This window comes from Galleria mellonella, unplaced genomic scaffold, assembly GCF_026898425.1.
Source record: "Galleria mellonella isolate WM207_F2 unplaced genomic scaffold, CSIRO_AGI_GalMel_v1 utg35, whole genome shotgun sequence".
In the NCBI taxonomy this organism is placed as follows: Eukaryota; Metazoa; Arthropoda; class Insecta; order Lepidoptera; family Pyralidae; genus Galleria; species Galleria mellonella.
In genome coordinates this window covers 3,157,167-3,177,984 of record NW_026442082.1, presented here as the reverse complement: position 1 = coordinate 3,177,984, position 20,818 = coordinate 3,157,167, and the positions used below count along the sequence as shown (strand labels likewise).

The window sequence follows — 20,818 nt, the reverse complement described above, 5'->3', positions numbered from 1 at the left end:
AAGCAGTTTTATGAAACTAAGAAACGGCTGATCAAGGCGACCGCTATGAGTCATACCTACATCCATCAGAGCCATCTATCGCTTCCTTCTTATTCATCACAAACTTATTACTTACGTATTGTACAGGACATTTCTTTTTATCATAAACTAGCTTTTTGCCTGTAAGCGTGGATTTCAGTACTAGTAGAGAAAATCAATTTATATATACATATATATACAAATAGACACAAATTCGAATAATAATGTTTTTGGTCTTTATTGATCATTTGCCTTTTTTACTTATTAGAAAGGGGTTTCTGTCTTATCCTACGTAATAAAGTCTTTAGTTATATATTTAGTTTCTTTTTATTATATGTTAGATTTTTTTTAAAAGCTTTGCTAATTCCTTTACTGATTATTTTTTACTTAATCTAAATAGTGGTTCCATACAAATTTAGCAAAAAATAAAAGTTGGTTATTTTTAAATAATAAATATATATAACTTTTTAAACACTGAGTTGTAGAATAACTCTGCGAGTAATTGAAACACTTGGATCATATTTAAATTACAGTACAGTTAGTTTCATAAATGTTAGACATTGTTCAAGTTTTTTTCTTTATTTTACAAACATTAGCTCCTTGTCAAAAAAGAAAAAAGAGAGTTCATGTAGAACGTCAACATCTCTATGTAATTTGTATATAGACCGCAGGTACTATTCTAAATCTATGGTTCACACTGAATATAGGTTAAGGAATATATCGCCATGCGGTCTCGTAAAAGTTTACTAAGAGAGGGCGAGGGATGGGCAGCAGCGTCCCTATTAAAACATCTCTAAAGCCTAACTACGGTTGCCAATCCGCCTGCCAAGCGTGGCAACTACTGGCAAAACTCCCCTTATGGGAAGGCTTATGTTCGGCAGTGGTCAGTGAGGGGCTGAAATAATAATGAAAAAAATATTAAGGAAGAGGATAGCATCTGCTATAATGCCGAAGCATAACATCGTCATTCAGAAATGTCTAACAAGTTAAAAAAAAAAAGAATAATGTAAGGTGAAGAAGTGCTGTATACAATTTGTATTCCTGTGAAATCGAGGCGGTTGGCTAGTATTTTGTAAACAGGTTTTTTTTATACAACTTAGAATGGCAAACAAGCTGACGGCCCACCTGATGGAAAGTGGTAACCGTCGCCTATAGACATGAGCAGTACCATGGACATAACAGAGTATATACTGTTTCGCCCATGATACCCCCCATGCGTTGCCATTCCTGAGGACTCAGGTGTTATTCCTCTGTACCCAGTAAATTCACGCCAAGTGTAAACAGGTACGTGGCAAAGTACCTTTAAATATAGGTGTTTATTTTTTCCAGGTTGTAGAGGAGGTTTAATGTAAAAGGTGTGCAAGATAAAAATCCAAAAGAAATATGTAACAACTAAAACATTTTAGTACTCAGGGATACCATTTCAGTACATCAAGCTGGCCGAGTTTACTAATAATGACAATTATCAATGTTGTGACTACATTTTAATAACAATTTATGCTTTCCGCTTAGAGGAATTGTTTTTTTTTTTATATAGGCGACAGGGAACGCAAAGGAATATTTCGATTAATCTTATCGTTATCTTAAAAAAAAAAGAAAACTATTAAAACTCTGAAAAGTATGTATTCAAAATCAAATTTAATTTGTAATCATGTAATACAAAAATATCACTAAAAAAAAATATCCAAAAATTACAATATACTGTGTAAATACAACATTTTAATGACTTATTTAGGAAATAATTTTAAAATTGTAGAATTTAATTATACAATGAATATTGCTGTATATTTCCCATGCGACTGAAAAGAAAAAAAAAATATTGCACTTAGTAAAAATTTATCGTACCATTAGCACTGAACTAACGTTTGAGGGGAAGCATTTTTAGTAATGCGGACTATCAGCCCTGTAGCAATATGCTAGCTACCCTACCACGGGGTCCCTCTCTGGAACCTATCGTGCTGAGTTCCAGATGTATTTTTTTTTCTTTATGTTTTTTTAATGTATGCCATCGTGATGGCCTAACAAAACTACTCTTAAAGTAAATATCCACGTGGTTTAGGAAGCTATTATTATTAATTCGTGGTGAACTTTTTACGTCAACTGACATGAATGCCTCCCTCACTCACTTATCATTCCTTTTTGGCACCACACCATGCGTATTATGCGTGTATTTTTTAAATGGGTGAGACTGGAATAGTAACCCCGTCTGTGCTATCAGTATACTCTGGCGGGGCATCAATGAGGTATGATAGATGAGGATGAAAAGGCAGGTCAGTTAACCTATCGTGATGAATACACCTATAATTAAGTACGATGGTTTCCAGGGGGGACTAAGTGGAGGTCGACCTGACAGAGTAGCTGAGAGATTGCTAGCAATGGGACTGGTAATAATAATTACATTTATAATTTGCCAGTTTAATATCATTCCCACTGGAATGCTGATATATCTGAAAAATTATATTAAAAAAAGAAAAAATCTAACCTTCGGCAGCTAATTTCCTCAACAAGCACATTTGGCTCGAACTTGTTAATGTAAATTGAATATTTATAAGGCCAAAATCGATGCGGTTGTGTTCCCAAATTGTTTCATTCCTATTTAATGAGGCACCTAATCTAAATCCTGTCCTTGTTGTCGTTGGTATTTGAACACGCAAGTGGTTATAGTGACCTCTTTTGCCCATGTTATTAGGTACTGTTCATTTATACTAACATAAATAGATATCAGATATATTATACAATATGACATTTTTTTTACTTTTACAAGTTTCATTTTATAAAACCTGAACAAGCTGTTGGCACACTTGATGGAAAATCGTAATTGTCGCCTATAGATATGAACGGTATCATGACAATGATGACAATCACCGAACATAATCCTTTTAGGTTTTTTAATAATTTTGTTCAGTAAAACGATACATTTTAATTTTACTCCCATTAGTATTAATAACATCTTATTATAGTTTTTTTATTGAACTCGCTGTTATCTTGCAGAAATACATTATCATGGTTAACACTTGGCTCCAAGTAGCGATCTAATAAATTGATCTATCCATATTGTACGGAGTGTCTGGCTATCAAGTTTTACATGAGAGCTTTGAATGTATTTGATATTTTCTACCGCCTTCAAAAAGAGAAAAATTCTAAGCTCGGTAGTATTTTCTCTTACTTAAGAACTCCGTCAGTTCTAAAGCGATTTGCAAAATCGCGTATGTAGTTTAATTTTATAAACCAAAATAACTGTTGTTTGTTTTTATAATTGAACTCAGTTTTTTTGTGGGGCAAAATCTTTAATTATTTAACTCATGTTTATATGGGGAAATTTAACCGTTACACTGGTTTAGTACTTCTTTAAAAGGATGCCAATAATTCAGATTTCACCGTGTATGTCGTAATTCAACGTATATGGTATCCCATTTATTGATACAACATCTCTCAAAAAAATTAATGCATATTCTGTACACATTTGACATTTCTTTGTTTTGGATATTTTTTCCTGTTTAGTTCCTATCTTTTTTTTTTATACCACTGAGGTGGCAAACAAGCATACGGCCCACCTGATGGTAAGTGGTTACCGTAGCCTATGAACACTTGCAATACCAGAGGTATTATGCGTGCATTGCCGACCCTGAAGAAACTTCTTTACCCCGCTTTTGAAGAACCCCATGCTGTAGTCTCTTGGGAAAACCTCGGCAGGTTTTGTACGATATCTTGAGAGTTTTCTTTTCTTTTCTCTAATTTTATATTTATCTCTTGGAAACTTTTGAGATGGACTGAACGTAGGAATACTCGTGGTACGTGTTACGCAAATTTTATTATTGTTAATATCTATATTATAATAATTTAATGGACTTAAATTAACAGCCAACTTTTTAAAAGAAATCCTTGATTTATATTTTAGCTTTGCTGATGTTTTAAATAATTGTGATTTACCGATTGTATCGTGTAATAAGGTGTTTCCCATAGTTTTACATATATTAAGACCTTTTGTTTTTAGATTGTAAGTTGAAAATATTGTTTTATATTAAATCCAGATTTTATTATTTTAAAATATCTATGTTTATTATTTAAGTAACTATTAATATTTGCATATTTTTCTCGGCATATTTTAGAATTAACAATTTCACTTTTTTTAATGACGTTATTAGTACTTAGGTTTACATTAATTATATTAGCGTTATTATAATTGCCATTTTTGATGCCAACGTCACAGCCTGAGTAAGTAAGATTATTTTACTTGTTATTATGTGATTTAAATTTAAAAATGTCGCTTCGGCGCTTTTACATATTTTTTTATGGTGCATTATTATAACTTTTTTACGTATTTGGTAATTTAATATATCTTTTTCCTTATTAAGAATTTCATCGTAGTCATAAAGAAGTGATGTTCTTTTAAAGTCTCTTGTATCATGCTTTCTTGGAGAAGGATTGTATGTTTGTCTTTTTGATTGTCATTGACTGACATCATTATTTTCCTCAGTTTCGTTAGTTTTACTCTAAAAAATAAAAAAAGTGTGTGATTCCGAGGATCTATTTCATATTAACCTCATTAGTCTAGTTATAGTAATAAAATAAAATTGTTCATATAAAAACATTATAGTGTAACATATACTACAGTGTAACATCCATGTTTATATACGGATGTTTATATACGGGTACTAAAATATTGTTTTAATATAATTTTCATGTCTCATTGTTGATGATCTCAAATACGTTTCAGGAATTCAATAAATGCAGACTTGACCAGAGGGAGACTTTGTACAAAAGTCGTTTCCTTGGGTACCTCTGTCCCATTCGTGTTTCAATCGTAAAGCAGTTGTGTTTGCATAGCTGTGTTTCGGTTTGAAGGGCGGGATATGGCGTGAATTTACAGGGTACAGAGGAATAACACCTGAGTCCTCAGGAATGGCAATGCATGGGGTATATCATGGGCGAAACAGTATACTCTGTTATGTCCATGGTATTGCTTATGTGTATAGGCGACGGTTATCACTTTCCATCAGATGGACCGTCAGCTTGTTTGCCATTCTAAGTTGTATAAAAAAATGCAGATAGATTAAGAGCATACTTTGTGCTCAAATACGTAAAGTATTAGATGATGGATAATTTTTTTTTACAACACAGGGGGCAAACGAGCATGCGGCTCACCTGATGGTAAGTGACTACCGCCGCCTATGGTCACCCACAACACCTACGGCATAGCAGGTGTGCTGCCGGCCTTTTAAATTAAAATTTTAAATTTTCTAAATTTAGTAATGATATGTGACTTACATACTGATTATTAACAGTCTCCATTAATTGTGTTTCACTATCAGGCTCCCCGTCACTTTCATCCGATGAGCCCCTTAAACAAAAGTATTGCATATCTGTATTTTTTTTAGGATATTAATAAAATTTAGCGAGCCGTATCGTCCCAGCATTGAATTGGCCACCCTTTTCCGTGGGTGTCGTATGACGGGATTAAGGGCACTTAATGTTCGAAGTATGCATAGTAGAATTCCTCTTAAAACATCACCAAAGCCTAACTGCAGTTGTCAATCCGCCTACCAAGCGTGGCAACTACTGGAAAAACTCACCAATTGGGACGCCTACGTTCAGCAGTGGACAAATAATGGCCGAAATGAAGATGACGAACAAAATTTGGCCTTTATCTTATAATATAAAATGTGTCTGATACAAATAGTGTTTTTTTAAAAAAATAATTTGGTATGTCACAGAATGATTTTATTTATTTTATGCTTCAATGGCTAAAGTTCCATCCCAACCATCTGGATTAGCGGCCAAACTGTTTTAAACCAACAGACTTCCCGTAGCAGTATTCCCGAACAGTTATGACATGGAAACGTTCAAGAATAGAGCATATTCTTTCCTACTGTAAAAAAACAGCAACACACCAGCAATTTCTTAAATGTTGCGGCTGTCTCTTATCAGCGGTAATCCCTCAAGTGAGATGTATGCTGGTTTGCCCCCCCCCCCCCATATAATAAAAAAAATATTTTCTACACATGTTGTGAGATATCTTCGTCAATTTGGAACCGATTTTGACGATTCTTTTTGCAATCAATATGCTTCACTTATATTGGTTTTTAAACGGTTTTATACTATTTTTTTAGGAATTAATTCACTATTGCTTTGGAATAAAAGCTTAAATTATAATGTATAAAATCGTACTATTTTTCAGCTTACATTTCTAGGCTGATGTCACTCAAATCACCATAATCATTGGGCGAGAGACATATTGTGCATAGCTGACCTATATCTACAAAACAGCTGATGCAGTAAACTCCTGGACAGTTAGGGGAATTGCACCTGGCATGCAGAAAAAAAGAGCATATAATAATTTCTTGTTAGAATTTGAACACACTTTCTTTACAATATTTCAGCGACTTTTAAAAGGAGGTTTTAATAATTTTGCGGCACTCATTGTAGTAAATAATTAAACCTCGTGAAAAATATTTTTTGTGTAAGTAGTTCTGTTGTTGTAGATATCCATAGGGCTTGAAATATTTTTATTTTTTATTTTATTTTATACAAAAATCCACAGCTCTTAAAAAATAACTTACATGCTAAGTCTCTTATGAATACAGCCAATAACGGATTTTACTTATACAAACAAAAATTTTGATTGTTATTTGAAATATTTGAAATTTTTTTATTGTTACGGCTTCGTACCTCAAAAGGAATACTAAACTTTTATAGGAACACTTTATTGCTCGTCTGTCTGTTCGTCTGTCAAGATCCTGTATCAAGAAATTGATATTGAATACTCAAGTCTGCAATTCTTTGAAGCTGTGAAAAAAATCTAATTCTCAGTTAATCTTTGTTTGTTTTTCTTTCTTTTCTCAATATCCTCTACCCAAAGGTTGTCTGGAAGAGATTGCTTAGCGATAAGGCCGCCTTTTGTATCGTTTCTTATAACAGTTAAATGTATTTACTATTTTATAAATGGTGCAACAAAGTGTAAATAAATAAATAAATAACGTAATTAAAAATGCGTTAAATTATATATTATGTTGTTTTATACATTTTGTCATTTGCAAGGGTATCAAAATTTATACAGTAATTCCGTTCACCTAAAACCATGAAATTTGGCAGGAAGCAATGTTGTACAATTTATATAATGACAAAAATTCCAAAACCGTAAGTTTGTATGTGTCAACATCAATAAACAAAAGGTATTTAATGGATTTTTTTTTTCAATTATAATTTGTATGCAATCTATGAAGTTATATCTATGTTTATGAACAATCCGCAACAGAATCCTTAGTATCCAACGAGCACTTGACTGGTTTTTCTGGTGTAATATGTGGTATGTTGTTTTGTTTAACATTTCCAAAACTAAAACATAGAATTTTTATTGTTCTTACAATAGGAACTGGAAAAGTAGTAGAGGAATAACATCTGAGTCCTCAGAAATGGCAACTCATGAGGGGTATCATGGGCGAAACAGTATACTCTGTTATGTCCAAGGTACTGCTCATGTCTATAGGCGACGGTTACCACTTTTCATCAGGTGGGCCGTCAGCTTGTTTGCCATTCTAAGTTGTATAAAAAAAAGGTAGTATTGTCATTTAGTCTTATAAGTACTTACGAAAGATTCCTAAAGAGGGTTGACGTCAGGCAGGCGGTCGGTCGTAAAACTATTAGCCAAATTTTTGTGTAATATGGATAAAACCATATTACGCGGACCCCAAATAATAATTGGGATAAGGGCACGAAGATGATGATGACATACTTACGAAACTTTTAATAATTAAATCAAATATGAAGTAGAAGAAAGATGTAATCAAAATTAAAAAAAAAAAATCAAATACATGCCTTTGAAGTTGTGTGTTATCGTCATTTGGATGCTCCTTAGTGTTACATAGAAGACAGCGTGGTTCTTTTGGACTTATCCCCAATAAGGATCGGAGCCACCGGAACCTAAGCAATGCGATAAATTTTCATACTTACATTAGTAATACACCCCGAATCTATGGCTAGATAGAAAGATAAGTATTTTATATTAGCTTAAATTTTTGATGCTTTGGGTTAAATTATTGTAATTTTCATAGGGATTTATATTTATTTCTTTAAAGTATTCTATGTTACTCGCTAATAATAAAGCTTACTTTTAGAAGAATTTTTAAAATCGGTTAGTAGTTTTTGAGTTTACCCATTATGAGCAAACAAACAAATGTACTAAAGATGAAATCTTTTCTCTTTATAATATGAATATAGAGGGGGAAAAGGGATTGTTAGTAATGGGGTCTAATTGACCTATTGCTAGCAATACACCCTATCAGGTCGACCACCACGCGGTTCCCCCTGGAAACCGTCGTGGTTAATTCTAGTGGAATTCGTCAAGATGGGCTAACTGACCTGCCTTTTCATTTTCACCTATCATCCATATGAAAATATGAATCCCTAAAAAAATATGTATATAGATAGATATATTTGCTAAAAAGAAATTGTAATACTGTGTATTGTAAATTATTTTTATTATGAAATATTTATTTATAGCGTTCCAGAAACTGTAATGCATGAGTTAATGATTGTTAAACTGAGCATGGCAAATCTGTTTTCCGTCCCTGCTTGGGAACTCTGAAAATCCTTTGCTTTATGTCTACAACTAGGGAATTTACCACGCTATGTGTCTGCATTTTATACAATTAATATCAAAAATATTACTTAGGTATAAATGTGAGTTTATAAAATTGGTTGTTTATTAATAATGACAACTTTAACATAACGGATTTGAGAAATTAAGTACATGTATTTAAAAAAAAATAACAGATTTCCTGTCTCCGGTCAAACTGTTTATAATTACTTTTCTCAGAGATTGCCTAGAAGAGATCGCTCTTAGCGATAGGGCCGCTCATATTGTTTTCTTAGTGTATTTTTTTCTTGTAATTGTTTATATTTATAATAAGTTTTACTAAAGGTAATCTTTTGGAGAAAACAATAAAGAATATCTGTCTATCTATACAAACCGTATATTTAGATTAGAAGTCCTAGATAAAGAATAATACATAAATAAGTACACCTACATAGGATAAATTGCCTAATTTATGTGGGCAAAGCCGCGGAATGCAACTAGTTTTAATATAAGTTTCACTAACGGTGCATGTGTTTCCAACCACTTTATAAATGTATATTTCTCTTCTGTGCAATATTTATATTTTCGATGTAGTTTCCTTCGAGCGAATTTCATGAAACCACCTAAAAAAATCGTTCTGCTGTAATTTTCAACAGACTTGAAAAAAGAAGGGAGTTTTTAAATCGGTTGTATTTTTTTTTTATATTTATTATCTCATAACTCAGTCATTTGTAAACCAATTTGGATTTTTTTTATTTGCAGGATATACTTACACATTTATTTATTCTTTATTGTACAATAAAACTTTGTACAAGTGACGAGCTTAATGCCATATGGCATTCTCTACCAGCTAACCGTTAGGTAAAAACAGAAAGCGTATGAAGGGCAGATATGGTGAAAAATATGTGACATAATTATAACTATACATATTGCTGCCATAGAAATTTATTTATATGAATATATTTATCAAAATCGATTTAGAAGTTTAGTTCTTATATTAAAATAACTGGTTATGCTATAAATGAAATAGGGTTTAATTAATTATTGTCGTACTGTTTTTAGTATTTAAAAGTAAAAAAATACTTTTAAAACAATTTTAAAAGTCCAATTATACCTTATAAGACCATTTTAAGGTTTTTTATATTAGCATGATCTTCTTAAGACTATGCTCATTGGGAAATGTCGTTTAGTTTAAAAAACTATGCCTTTTTTGTGTATTTCGAGTCAATATATTCTAACTGTTACTTTTATTGTATTTATCATAGCACTAGCGACTAGCCCCGACTTTACTCGAGAAAATAGACAGAATTTATTTAAATAAAATACAGCCCACGTTATTTGCTGCTAATAAAACTTTATGATATAAAGGAATTTTTAAAATTGACTAACTATTATTTGAATTTATCCATTGCTCCATCATCTAGCATCCATCCAATATTATGAGGCAAGATTTGTTTTTTTTTTTAATGCAACTTAGAATGGCAAGTAAGCTGACGGCCCGCCTATAGTCGGCTATATTTAATTAAATCTTTCCTTATTATAGCATTAATTTAGATGTAGTCAAGAAAAAATAATAAATATACCTCTAGTTCTCAATATATGGTTGTATAACCATTCAGCTCTCGCTTTAGCCCGTTCTGGTCGATAATGTCCCATAACCACGTGCCGTAAACGAAGCCCGTACGGCTCGAACAGAGCGAAGAACCACAGAAGAAATATTAATATACCTAAAGACATACTAATGAATTTTTATCTAAATTATATTTTGTTAAGCTGATTTATGTGTTATGCCAAAGAATAAATTATAATTACAGGTAAAACTGCTATTAAAATATAATGTGAAGACACTCTATGATTACAATGTCAATCATTTACTTGCCAATTTGTGAATATCGCTGCAAATCAGGGGGATAAGGATTCGGAAGACAACTTTCTGATGGTTGCTGGTATTCTAGAGGTGTTTTTAAGGCCTCAATTAACGATTGAAAGATCTCGGCTATTTTTCCAGTACCAGATATAAATACACCAGCATTGGGGGGTTCCACTGGAAAACATATGTATATATATATATTTCATTTGAAATCTATATTCATCTAGCTAGTTATTTATTTACTGCTAATGCCAATTAATGTTAAAAGTTCTGATTGTAAATATAATTATAGTAATTCGAATAATAATCCGCAAAAGAAACAAAGTTACCGACATAGCCCGAAGGATAAGTAAGCTGAAATGGCAATGGACTGGTCACATAGTTCAAACTACCGAGAACCGATGGGCAAGAAATACAACTTAGAATGACAAACAAGCTGACGGCCCACCTGATTGAAAGAGATAACCGTCGCCTATAGACATGAGCAGAACCATGGACATAACAGAGTATACCATTCCTGAGGACTCTGGTATTATTCCTCTGTGTCCTATAAATTCCCTGCCATATCTCACCCTTTAAACTGAAACATAGTCATGCAAACACAACTGGGGAATAGGACAGAGGTTCCCAAGCAAACGACTTTTGTTCAAAGTCTTCCTCTGGTGGCTTAGGACCGTTCCTTGTGACAATATATAGAAGAGACCTATATTACGCAGTGGACAGATAATATCTAAGATAAATTCTAATAACACTTATCCATTTTATTAAAGACTACCATTATTTATGATTCAAATCACCAAGCTTGAATTGGCGCCCAACGTGGGTCATGTAAAATCCATCATTTTAGTAGTTTAGTTAGAACTATTAAGTGTTCTGCTAATAGCAAATTAGTCTATTGAGAGATAAGTTGCTATGAGTTAGAACAAAGCAACGTCTGACGTTTTATTATTTCTTATTTGTCTCAAGGAAACGTATTTAATAATGAATTCGTTTTCTGTTTGTCTAGAGAACTGTAATTTTATATAAATAGGTTAGCTACCGATTGCTGAAGTGTTGAGGATTCATGTCAAACATACTTGGTAATGGTGTTTGCAATTCTCCATGATGGCGTATGGTAGTCAACACCCAGAACAAGCTATAATCAGCGACCATATGTATAAGTAATTTGAATGTGGTTATCACCATAAACACAGCAGATCTGGTCAAATAGACCTTCTCCGAAGTTACAAGTCGGAAAGAGGTCGTCTGAAAATTATTTAATAATAAATACATAACTACATACTGAGTTTCTAAAGTTGAGTTTATAAAGATTGAAAAACAGACGATAAAACAAAGAAGAGGATGAAATTTCACAAAATATAGAGTAGAGATGAGTATTATATAGCTAACTTATATATTGTAGTTACAATATCTGTATATTGGCCCTATAATTATATATATAGATATAGGAATGAAACAAATATAGATATCTGAATGATATGGGCGATATCGAAGTGACGATTTTTTCCGCCACCAATGTCTAGAGGAATCCAATATTTAAATACCGGAATGGTACCAATATTATTTAAGCCTATCTCAGGCAAACTATAAATGTGAAAGAAACAAGAAAAGTATTAAAAAGGCAGATTTTGTTATGTTCTCTCTAAGCAAGCAAGCCTTATAAAAGGCATAGATTGCAATTGAAAGATATTACCGTAACATATTTCGTTCTCTCTCTTCTATTTAGAGGTAAGACAGTGTCTCTGCCCTGTCGTAGTCTTTTTAGGTCTAAATCGCGCATCTCTTTCGTTATATAGCGATTGTCGAAGCGAGATCTTGTTTCAAACATGTGCTGATAATATTTAGCTCTGAAAATCACATAGATTAAGTATTATAAACATCATATGTTCACTGCGGAACATAAGTCCTTCCCTAAGGGAGTTTTACCAGTAGTTACCACGCTTGGCAGGCGGATTAACAACTTCAGTTAGGCTTTGTAGATGTTTTAAAAGGGATGCTGCTGCCCATTCCTCGCCTTCCCTTCGTCGCTTTTTACAACACCTACCACACGGCAAAGGTATCATTAACCTAGTCACTATTAGGATACATGAAATCAGAATGCGTTATACACTTACCTAACAATAAGAAAAAAATTGAGTATTTATAATTTAAGTAAAATTTTTTAGTAAAGTTGAAATATTTTCATAGCTTACACCTGTTATGCGTTTGTGGCATCAAACTAAAACTGTTTTTGATCTAGCAGTAGAACTGAAGAGTTTGTGGATAGGATCTACATTAATATTTAGATTAATTTAATTTCATTTTAAACAAATCCTATTCTTACTAATACTATAAATGTGAAAACGAATTCGTTTGTTTGTTACCTTTTAGCGCCTCAACTAACCATAACGAAATTTGGTATATAGTTACTATTTGGGAAGAACAAAGATTACATTTTATCCCGGCCAACTACATACCCCAGTCATGCGGATGAAATCGCGGGTAAAAGCTAGTAAAGCTATATTTAAAAATCCAACATTCCTACCTAAAAAGCCACTCAAATTCTCTGATGGTAAGCATCAGGTGAGTCCTTTGCGTGTTTGTTCCGTATTATAAAAAAAAAAAAAAAAAAACAAACCTAAATATAATGAGGAGTAAAAACAAACTAGTGACACATGAACTCCAAGAGAGCCAGGTGAGTAGTGGATCAGCCCTCTTTCTAATCTCAGTGACGATACCAGCGGCCACTTGACTGGCGGAGTGACTGGTATTGCTACTGAATGAATAAGAATGCTGGGTCTGGATTTGCAGGTAGAGCATGTCCCTGATCCGTTTGGTGAAGTTCTTTAACCCTGCAATGGATATTATATGTATATTCTATATTGCACTTGTAAATTACAAAGATTTGGCAGACATAAACTTTGTGAACAAGCATGTGATTATCTTTACATAGGTATATCTTTTCCAGCCCACCAAATACAGTTACATATTATATTAGTGTAGAAAAACGAAATCGTTAATTATTAAATGAAATATCTCAGTGTTTTTATAATACTAAGAATGGTAAATAATCTCTTAACGCACCAACTGGAAAATGTTTGTCAGGACGCTAAGAGTATCGCCTTGTACAACTATAAATGTTTGTACGCTGAAAACAGCAGAATATGGTAGGATTTAATTTACTGCTCTCATCTTGTTACACCTTATTTTAATAAATAAATTACAATATTATAATTATTAACTACTCGTATTAAATATTGGTGGTATCTACAATGTTAATTATTCATCTTTTCAAACATCTTGGCTCTTGAGAATTTAAAATCCCTTTTTTGTCAATAACACTGTCTGCTTTGTTTACTTTTTACATTCAAACATAATAAAGGATTTATGTTCCCCGGTACTTTCTTATACGAACACCAGTTGTTTTTGGCAATTTTGTTACCGCGAAAACATTGTCCTTTGTTCCCACGAGAAATATAGCAGAGTACTTGAGTAATAACTTAGGATTATTTAGTTCAATAGGTATGTTGAGCATGATTATCTTGGCACGGACATATCATGCGGGGAATAAAATTGAAGAGGGCGTTAAAAGAAAAGGGGGATGGACTGTGTGAAAGATGATAGGAATAAGAGTTAGCCCATGTATGACGGTTGATAGAGATCTGTGAAAGAGGAAGATTTATTTGCTAACCCTTAATACGAGTAAATGGGAAAAGGTAAGGCAATAGAGAATCTCAGAGATGATTCCACAGTATATCACCAATAACTGTAAAGATCAATAGTTGTTCTCTCTGCTTGTTTTTGCAGTATATACAATCTAGGCTAATTTAAGGCAAATCTGAATAAGCTATTCGTGGATCTTCGAGAACTATCTTAGACTATTGGGATTATTCTTGCAGAAAATTCCAATAGATCGATGATATTGGAATTGAGAAGTTTCGCACTTTTGAATTGGAACAGTAGCAACTTAATAGTTCTATATTGGTCTGATAGATGCATATTAGCTATTTATGTGCATTTAGTAATTTGCTAATAGAAACTATTGTAAATCAATTCTAATTCTAACCTAATTTTTAATTGTTACTTCATGAGTGCAGTACAAGATTAAAAGATAAAAGATTGATGAATGTGGAAGAAGCAAAAGAGGTTTGTTTCAATCGAAGCATTTGGCGTTCAATTGTTTCTGCCTACCCTAATGGGAGACAGGCGTGACAGATATGTATGTATGTATGAGTGCAGTACAAAATTGTCATTAGCAATAGATTGGATTGATATCGATATTAAATTCTAGAGTAGAGCTGTATCATCATTTAAGCAGTAAAAAATCTGTAAACTACAAAACTTACTCTTTTTGATAGTAGCAATAATACTTCCATTAATGTAGTCCACATAGACACAAATGACATTATATGACACGGCCTTAGAGCACACGACTTTCACTTTATCTGATATATCAAAATTCCAATCGAAATCTTTACTGAGACGTCGTTTATAATTTTCGTAGCCATCGTTCAAAGCTTTCTTACACCTTTCAAATGGCGTGCCAAATTTCTTATTGCAAATTTCTGTCAGTGAATTTAACCAGGAGAATCCTGATTGGATGACTTCCACTGTAAATTCGAATTCTATACATTACTAAGCCCTTTCCCATGATTTCGCCTATATATATTAGTATAAAAGAATCCTATAATGTTAATCTATTTATGTCCATAGTTGACAATCCAAGGATGAATTCTGCATACATAAAATTTTATAATGAAACTTGGTTTAGATAAAAGATGAACGAGAATATTATAATATACCTGGGTTGCCTGCTCTTAATTATTTTTTTTATAAGCAACTCTATTGCAGAATTCAGTAGCGAAATCTTAGGCTAATAGTTGAAAACCGTAGTTGAGAAACAAACATTTAAATATTTTAAATGTAATAATAGAAGATAAATACCGAAATCTACTTACGAAGTTCAAAATTGGTTAGTAGGTATGAAATAGATTTTATTTCTTGGGCTATTTAGATATTTATTATATCTTCTTATAATAAATATCTTTTTAATTTAAATATAACGAGACAATTATGATACTTAAGAGGGAAAAACAATAGGTATTGGCCTACTGTTATAATTTTAGCTTGACTCGGTATAGGTTTTTATTACAATTTTTTGTTTTCTTAACTCTAGTGATGTTCGTTCCTCTAAACAATTCAAATGTTAGGACGAAAAGAAGTATGCATCCATACTAATATTATATATTTTATATGCATTATGTGAAAATGACTCTGATTGTTACATTTTCACATTTAAACCACTAAACCAATTTTGATGATTTTTGATATAGAGATAGATTTTGAAGAAAACATAAGCTATTTTTTGTCGTAAAAATAAAGCTTGTATGGGGAATCAATTATTTATCAAATAAGAGTTATAAGAGTAGTCATAATTCTATTTTTAGTAAAGAATAAAGAATGTTTCTGAATTTAAAAATTACAAAGTGGAAGTACTGTATTGAACAAAACTACGGGCATTAGCTCGTCATATGTATATTAATTTTATGACCTTTATAATAGCTAAGGTATGTGCATAGTTATTTTTAAGAAAAAACTGACAGTGAATATGTATTTATACTCACGAACGCTCAAAATCAATCGGTTTAATTTAAGCAGAATTTCCTTGAATTGCCTGTTAATAGAGTTCAATCGATCAATCATTATTTTTATCGAGTCTCTCATTGAATTGTATGGTTTCTTCATTGAATATTTAATTTGATTGACGGCCGTTTTAATTTGTACCTGTCGAAAAGTTATATAAGTAAGCAAGCACAGAGTTGTTTTTCTCCAGCTGATCAACTGCCAGAGGGAGACTGTTCAAAAGTCGTCTGTCATGAAGCGACTATGATTGCATGATTGTGTTTCGGTTTGAAGAGTGGCATATGTGGACACATTATAGTCTTAGGGGGGGGATTATACCCTATCACGCCGATCTCCACGCGGTGACCCTTGGAAACTGTCGTGACTTATTATATTTATCGTTGCGTTCGTCACGATAGGCGAACTGATCTGCCTTTACATCTGCTTTACATCTGCGGTTTATGTAAGCTTGGTAGGTACACTACTAATGAAGGATAATTTTTTTATACGTAATAATAGTATAGTAACTCCGCCTGCGCTATCGGTATACGCTGGCGGGACACCAGCGACAGATGATAGGTGACGATGAAAGCAGGTCAGTTAGCCCATCGTGACGAATTCCACTAGAACTAACCACGATGGTTTCCAGGGGGAACCGTGTGGAGATCGACCTGATAGGGTGTATCGCAATGGGTCCGTTAGACTCCATTATTAACAATTCCTTTCCCCCAGAAGGATGATGTTAGGTAAGGATGAAATTAAGTTCATTGTCCATCGTGAAGAATTCAACAGAAATTAATCATGATGTATTCATGAATGAATAGTCTACCCGATAAGTTTAATTACTAATAATCCTTTCCCCTATAATAAGTAGTTACAGAAGGTTACCTATCATTAGAATATAGGCGATTTGGTCGTATTAACATCTTTGGTATTTTTAGACACCTTTTTTGTGGGAAATTAATAAGGGGTCATTGAATTACACTTTGGTCGTACTATGAATAAATTATACTTTAATAAGTAAGTAACCCCTACTTAGATATGCTATCAATTTGGTTAACATACCTTAGGTATATTAGGCAACTTTGAATATTTTATATATATATATATATATATATATATATATATATATATATATATATATATATATATATATATAGATTTCCTAAGATGACCGGCAAATAATATTTCACATTGTGCGAGTAAACTGTATTCGTAATTGTAACTAAATAACATGATGCTACCCACATTTAACAATGTTGCACCAAAAGTAGATAGAACATTTTTTTTTTGATGGGTGAAAATGGTATGGTAACTCCGCCTGCGCTAACGGGATACGCTAGCGGAGCACCATTGAAGGGTGATAGATGAGAATGAAAACAGGCCAGTTAGCCCATCATGATGAATTCATCAGGAATTAACCATGATAATTTCCAGGGGGAACCGCGAGGAGGTCGACCTGGTTGGGTATATTGTTAGCAATGGGATTCTCAGTCTCCATTACTAACAATCCCTTTCCCCTCATTGCAGGTGTATTGACTTGGCTTTTCATCCTTACCTATCATACCTTATTGGTGCCCCGCCAGAGTATACTGATAGCGCAGACGGGGTTACTATTTCAATCTCAATCCCTTTCCCCCCAAAATAAATTGAACATTGCAAATGAGTGTGTTTATGTTTTAGATTGTACCGTCTTATGTTAAGAAAAAGGAAGTTTTGAACTAACCACTGAGATACAGGATTAGCCTAGTTCGGTGGCTAGTAGATGTACCTAGGTGTAAATTGTTATTCAATAAAGAATTATTATTATTATAGATTATATTTATACTTTAGTCTTGTGAGAATTGTATATGGTTTTTAAAGGTATTTTACGTTAAAAAAAATATTTTTCGACTAAATTAACCTTCCTACTTAGGTTTATAAAAATTAACCACAAAATTAACTTAACTACCCCTTTCCTACCAGAGTAAGACTTTGTACCAAAGTCGTTTGCTTAAATACCTCTGTCCAATTCGTGTTCCTACCATGAAGCAGTTATGTTTGCATGGCTGTGTTTCAATTTGAAGGGTGGGATATGGCAGTGAATTTACAGGCTATAGAGAAATAACACTTGAGTCCTCAGGAAAGACAACGCATGGGGGGTATCATGGGCGAAAGAGTATACTCTATTATGTCCATGGTATTGCTCATGTATATAGACGACGATTACCACTTTGCATCAGATGGGCCGTCAGCTTATTGAGTTACGTAAAAAAAAACTTCAACATACATAACAGGTGATATTATTATTATATACAGATTAATTGTGGGTCGCAGTTAATTTGTAGTAATGGAGATGTTAGGACCCATTACTAGCAGTATACCCTCTCAGGTCGACCTATACGCGGTTATCCTGGAAACCATCATCGCGACGGGTCAATGACCTGACTTCATCCTCATCGTTTCAGCCTTCACTGGGACTCCGCTTATGTATACCATTAACATACGACGGGTGCATAATTCCACCCTTTTTTTTTATACAACTTAGAATGGCAAACAAGCTGATGGCCCACCTGATGGAAAGTGGTAACCGTCCTTTTATGCATAAAAAAAGCTTTTTATAGTATCAGATTCCTAATTATTCTTATTCTAGTATGAAAGAGAGAACAATATTGTGTTATCCTTTTACCCGGTAGGTAATATTTATTTATAATGTTATTGAATGACGGCTTGCCAAAGCCTATTAAATTAAAAAAATAAATATCTATGGGTTTACCTGTTGACATGCCATAGACTCGGACAATACTTCAGAATTCTTTAACGTATTCGTGGCTGGACCAGTCAAGATGAGAACCAGAGCGTAGCACGTCAGGGTGTATCTTCCTACTCGAGAGAATAATTGTGGGATCAAAAGGAACACCAAACATCTGAAAGGAATCATCGTAATAACACTACGAGCGTGAGGTTTATGCGTTTAAGCATTCGTTAATATTCCAATACTGAATATGGGTTTCTATAAGTTCCATATATCTTGTCGTGAGAATTGGAACTATAATTTTATTTTATAATATAATAATAATAATAATTCTTTAATAAAGGCAACCAGGGCCCACAAAACAACAATTTTAACAATATTATTTTGCACTTTTTATAAATAAATAACATTAACTTAACCTATTTTTCTTTTTGTATGTTAGCCAGTATATAAATCATTCTGCAATGATTCAAATACTGGCAGTCTGGACGGTCCGCAAATACCCTTAGGATAGCGTTAGAGCTGTCGCGGATTCTACGCATCAGAGATGTGCACCGCTTTCGCATAGTAGCGTAGAAACAATCAACACGCGCCTCGGCGAACATTCCCGACGCATTACAAAACCGGGACAGCCCCAACAGTACCCTAAACGCATTATTATACTGGACTCGTAGGGCGCTGTACTGTTTCTGAGTATAAAAAGCCCACAGATTACTCGTGTAAAAGTACGTACAAAATGCTCTAAAAAGAGTGATTTTGACGTCCCTCGAACAACGTGAAAACCTACGAGCAATCATGTTGGCCCTCACAGACAACGCCCTACGCTCCCTCTCTATGTCCATATCGTCTCTCAGGTCAGAGGTCAACATATGACCAAGGTATTTATAGTGTACTACCTTATGTAACGGGGTATTGTTTAATTTGATGGATGGTATATGATCTAGATTTTATGACATTGAATAAAGTCTTGGAATAAAGTGGAACAGTTACTTTTGAATTGAAAATTAAATGTAATAATAATGTATGGTACGCATTAGATTTAAAGTAAACATGTAGATACAATGCCATGAATATGACATAAAATGTATGCCATAGAAGTAGGTACTTAGATTACAAAAAAATATATAATTGCCTCTTGATCTATTTGTTATGTAGTTGTAATTTAATCTATCAATCTATATCGTTTATATTATCATACTTGCCTGATTCTGTAGCTAAAAGTCAAACCCAGAGTAAGCAGGGTTCCTATAATAGAGCTCACAATGGTCGCGTGAAAAAGAGAAATAGAAAGCTGGAAGACGAGGAATAAGAAGCAAAGGTATGTAAGCAAAATGCCACCCAAAAATCCAAATGTACTCTTGACGACACAGCTGGGAATCGTCAACTCTGTTTTCAAGTATAGCAAGAAGTTGGATAGAGAGGAACCTTCAGGATATAGTCTTCTGAATATCTTAGAAATACGTTTTTGCGTATCTGAACGATAGTAACGCCACCTTTGCGATAAAGACTTTTGAGGTATCGGCGTGTTTGCGGCCATAATAGATGTATATTTCTCATTTTCATAATTGAGCCTGTATTTTTCTATAGTCCTCGCTTTCCAAAGTAATGCGAAGTACGCCATTTCTATTTATATTATTTTGTTATTTTTATTAAGAATATTTATTTATTTTGTCATCTCTTCATTAAAAAACTCAATGCAACGTTCGATGAATAAATCGTTGCTACTTTTCAAGGGCAATGTCAATAAGCTGTGTGACTTGACGTGATTTCATTTTTACAATATTTTTCATAGATACTTTAATACAATTTAGGCCAGATATTTTTTTGTTACTAAAATTAAATATTTTTTCTATGGTGAAAGGTAGTCTATTATAGACGTAATATAACGTCGAATACTATCCTTTATCTATGTATAACGTGCTTGTAGTCTTTAGATGCCTGCAATTGTTTTACGTGCCCGTTGCTAACTCTGGATTTCAATACGTCCTTATTGAATCCCAAATTGTAGTTTTTAGGGCAA

At 33.3% G+C, this 20,818-nt stretch overlaps 1 protein-coding gene across 1 annotated transcript; it reads right to left on the bottom strand.

Annotated features, from left to right (window-relative positions):
• Nucleotides 1–6,197: 6,197 nt before the first annotated feature.
• Nucleotides 6,198–20,473, bottom strand: LOC128201103 (DC-STAMP domain-containing protein 2-like). The gene is given in 12 exon segments (XM_052896820.1): nt 6,198–6,324; nt 7,834–7,938; nt 9,117–9,216; nt 10,177–10,320; nt 10,473–10,637; nt 11,540–11,708; nt 12,157–12,310; nt 13,081–13,294; nt 14,789–15,052; nt 16,067–16,226; nt 18,820–18,970; nt 20,001–20,473. Coding segments are annotated over 12 exon segments (2,226 nt in total).
• Between the last annotated feature and the right edge of the window lie 345 nt (nt 20,474–20,818).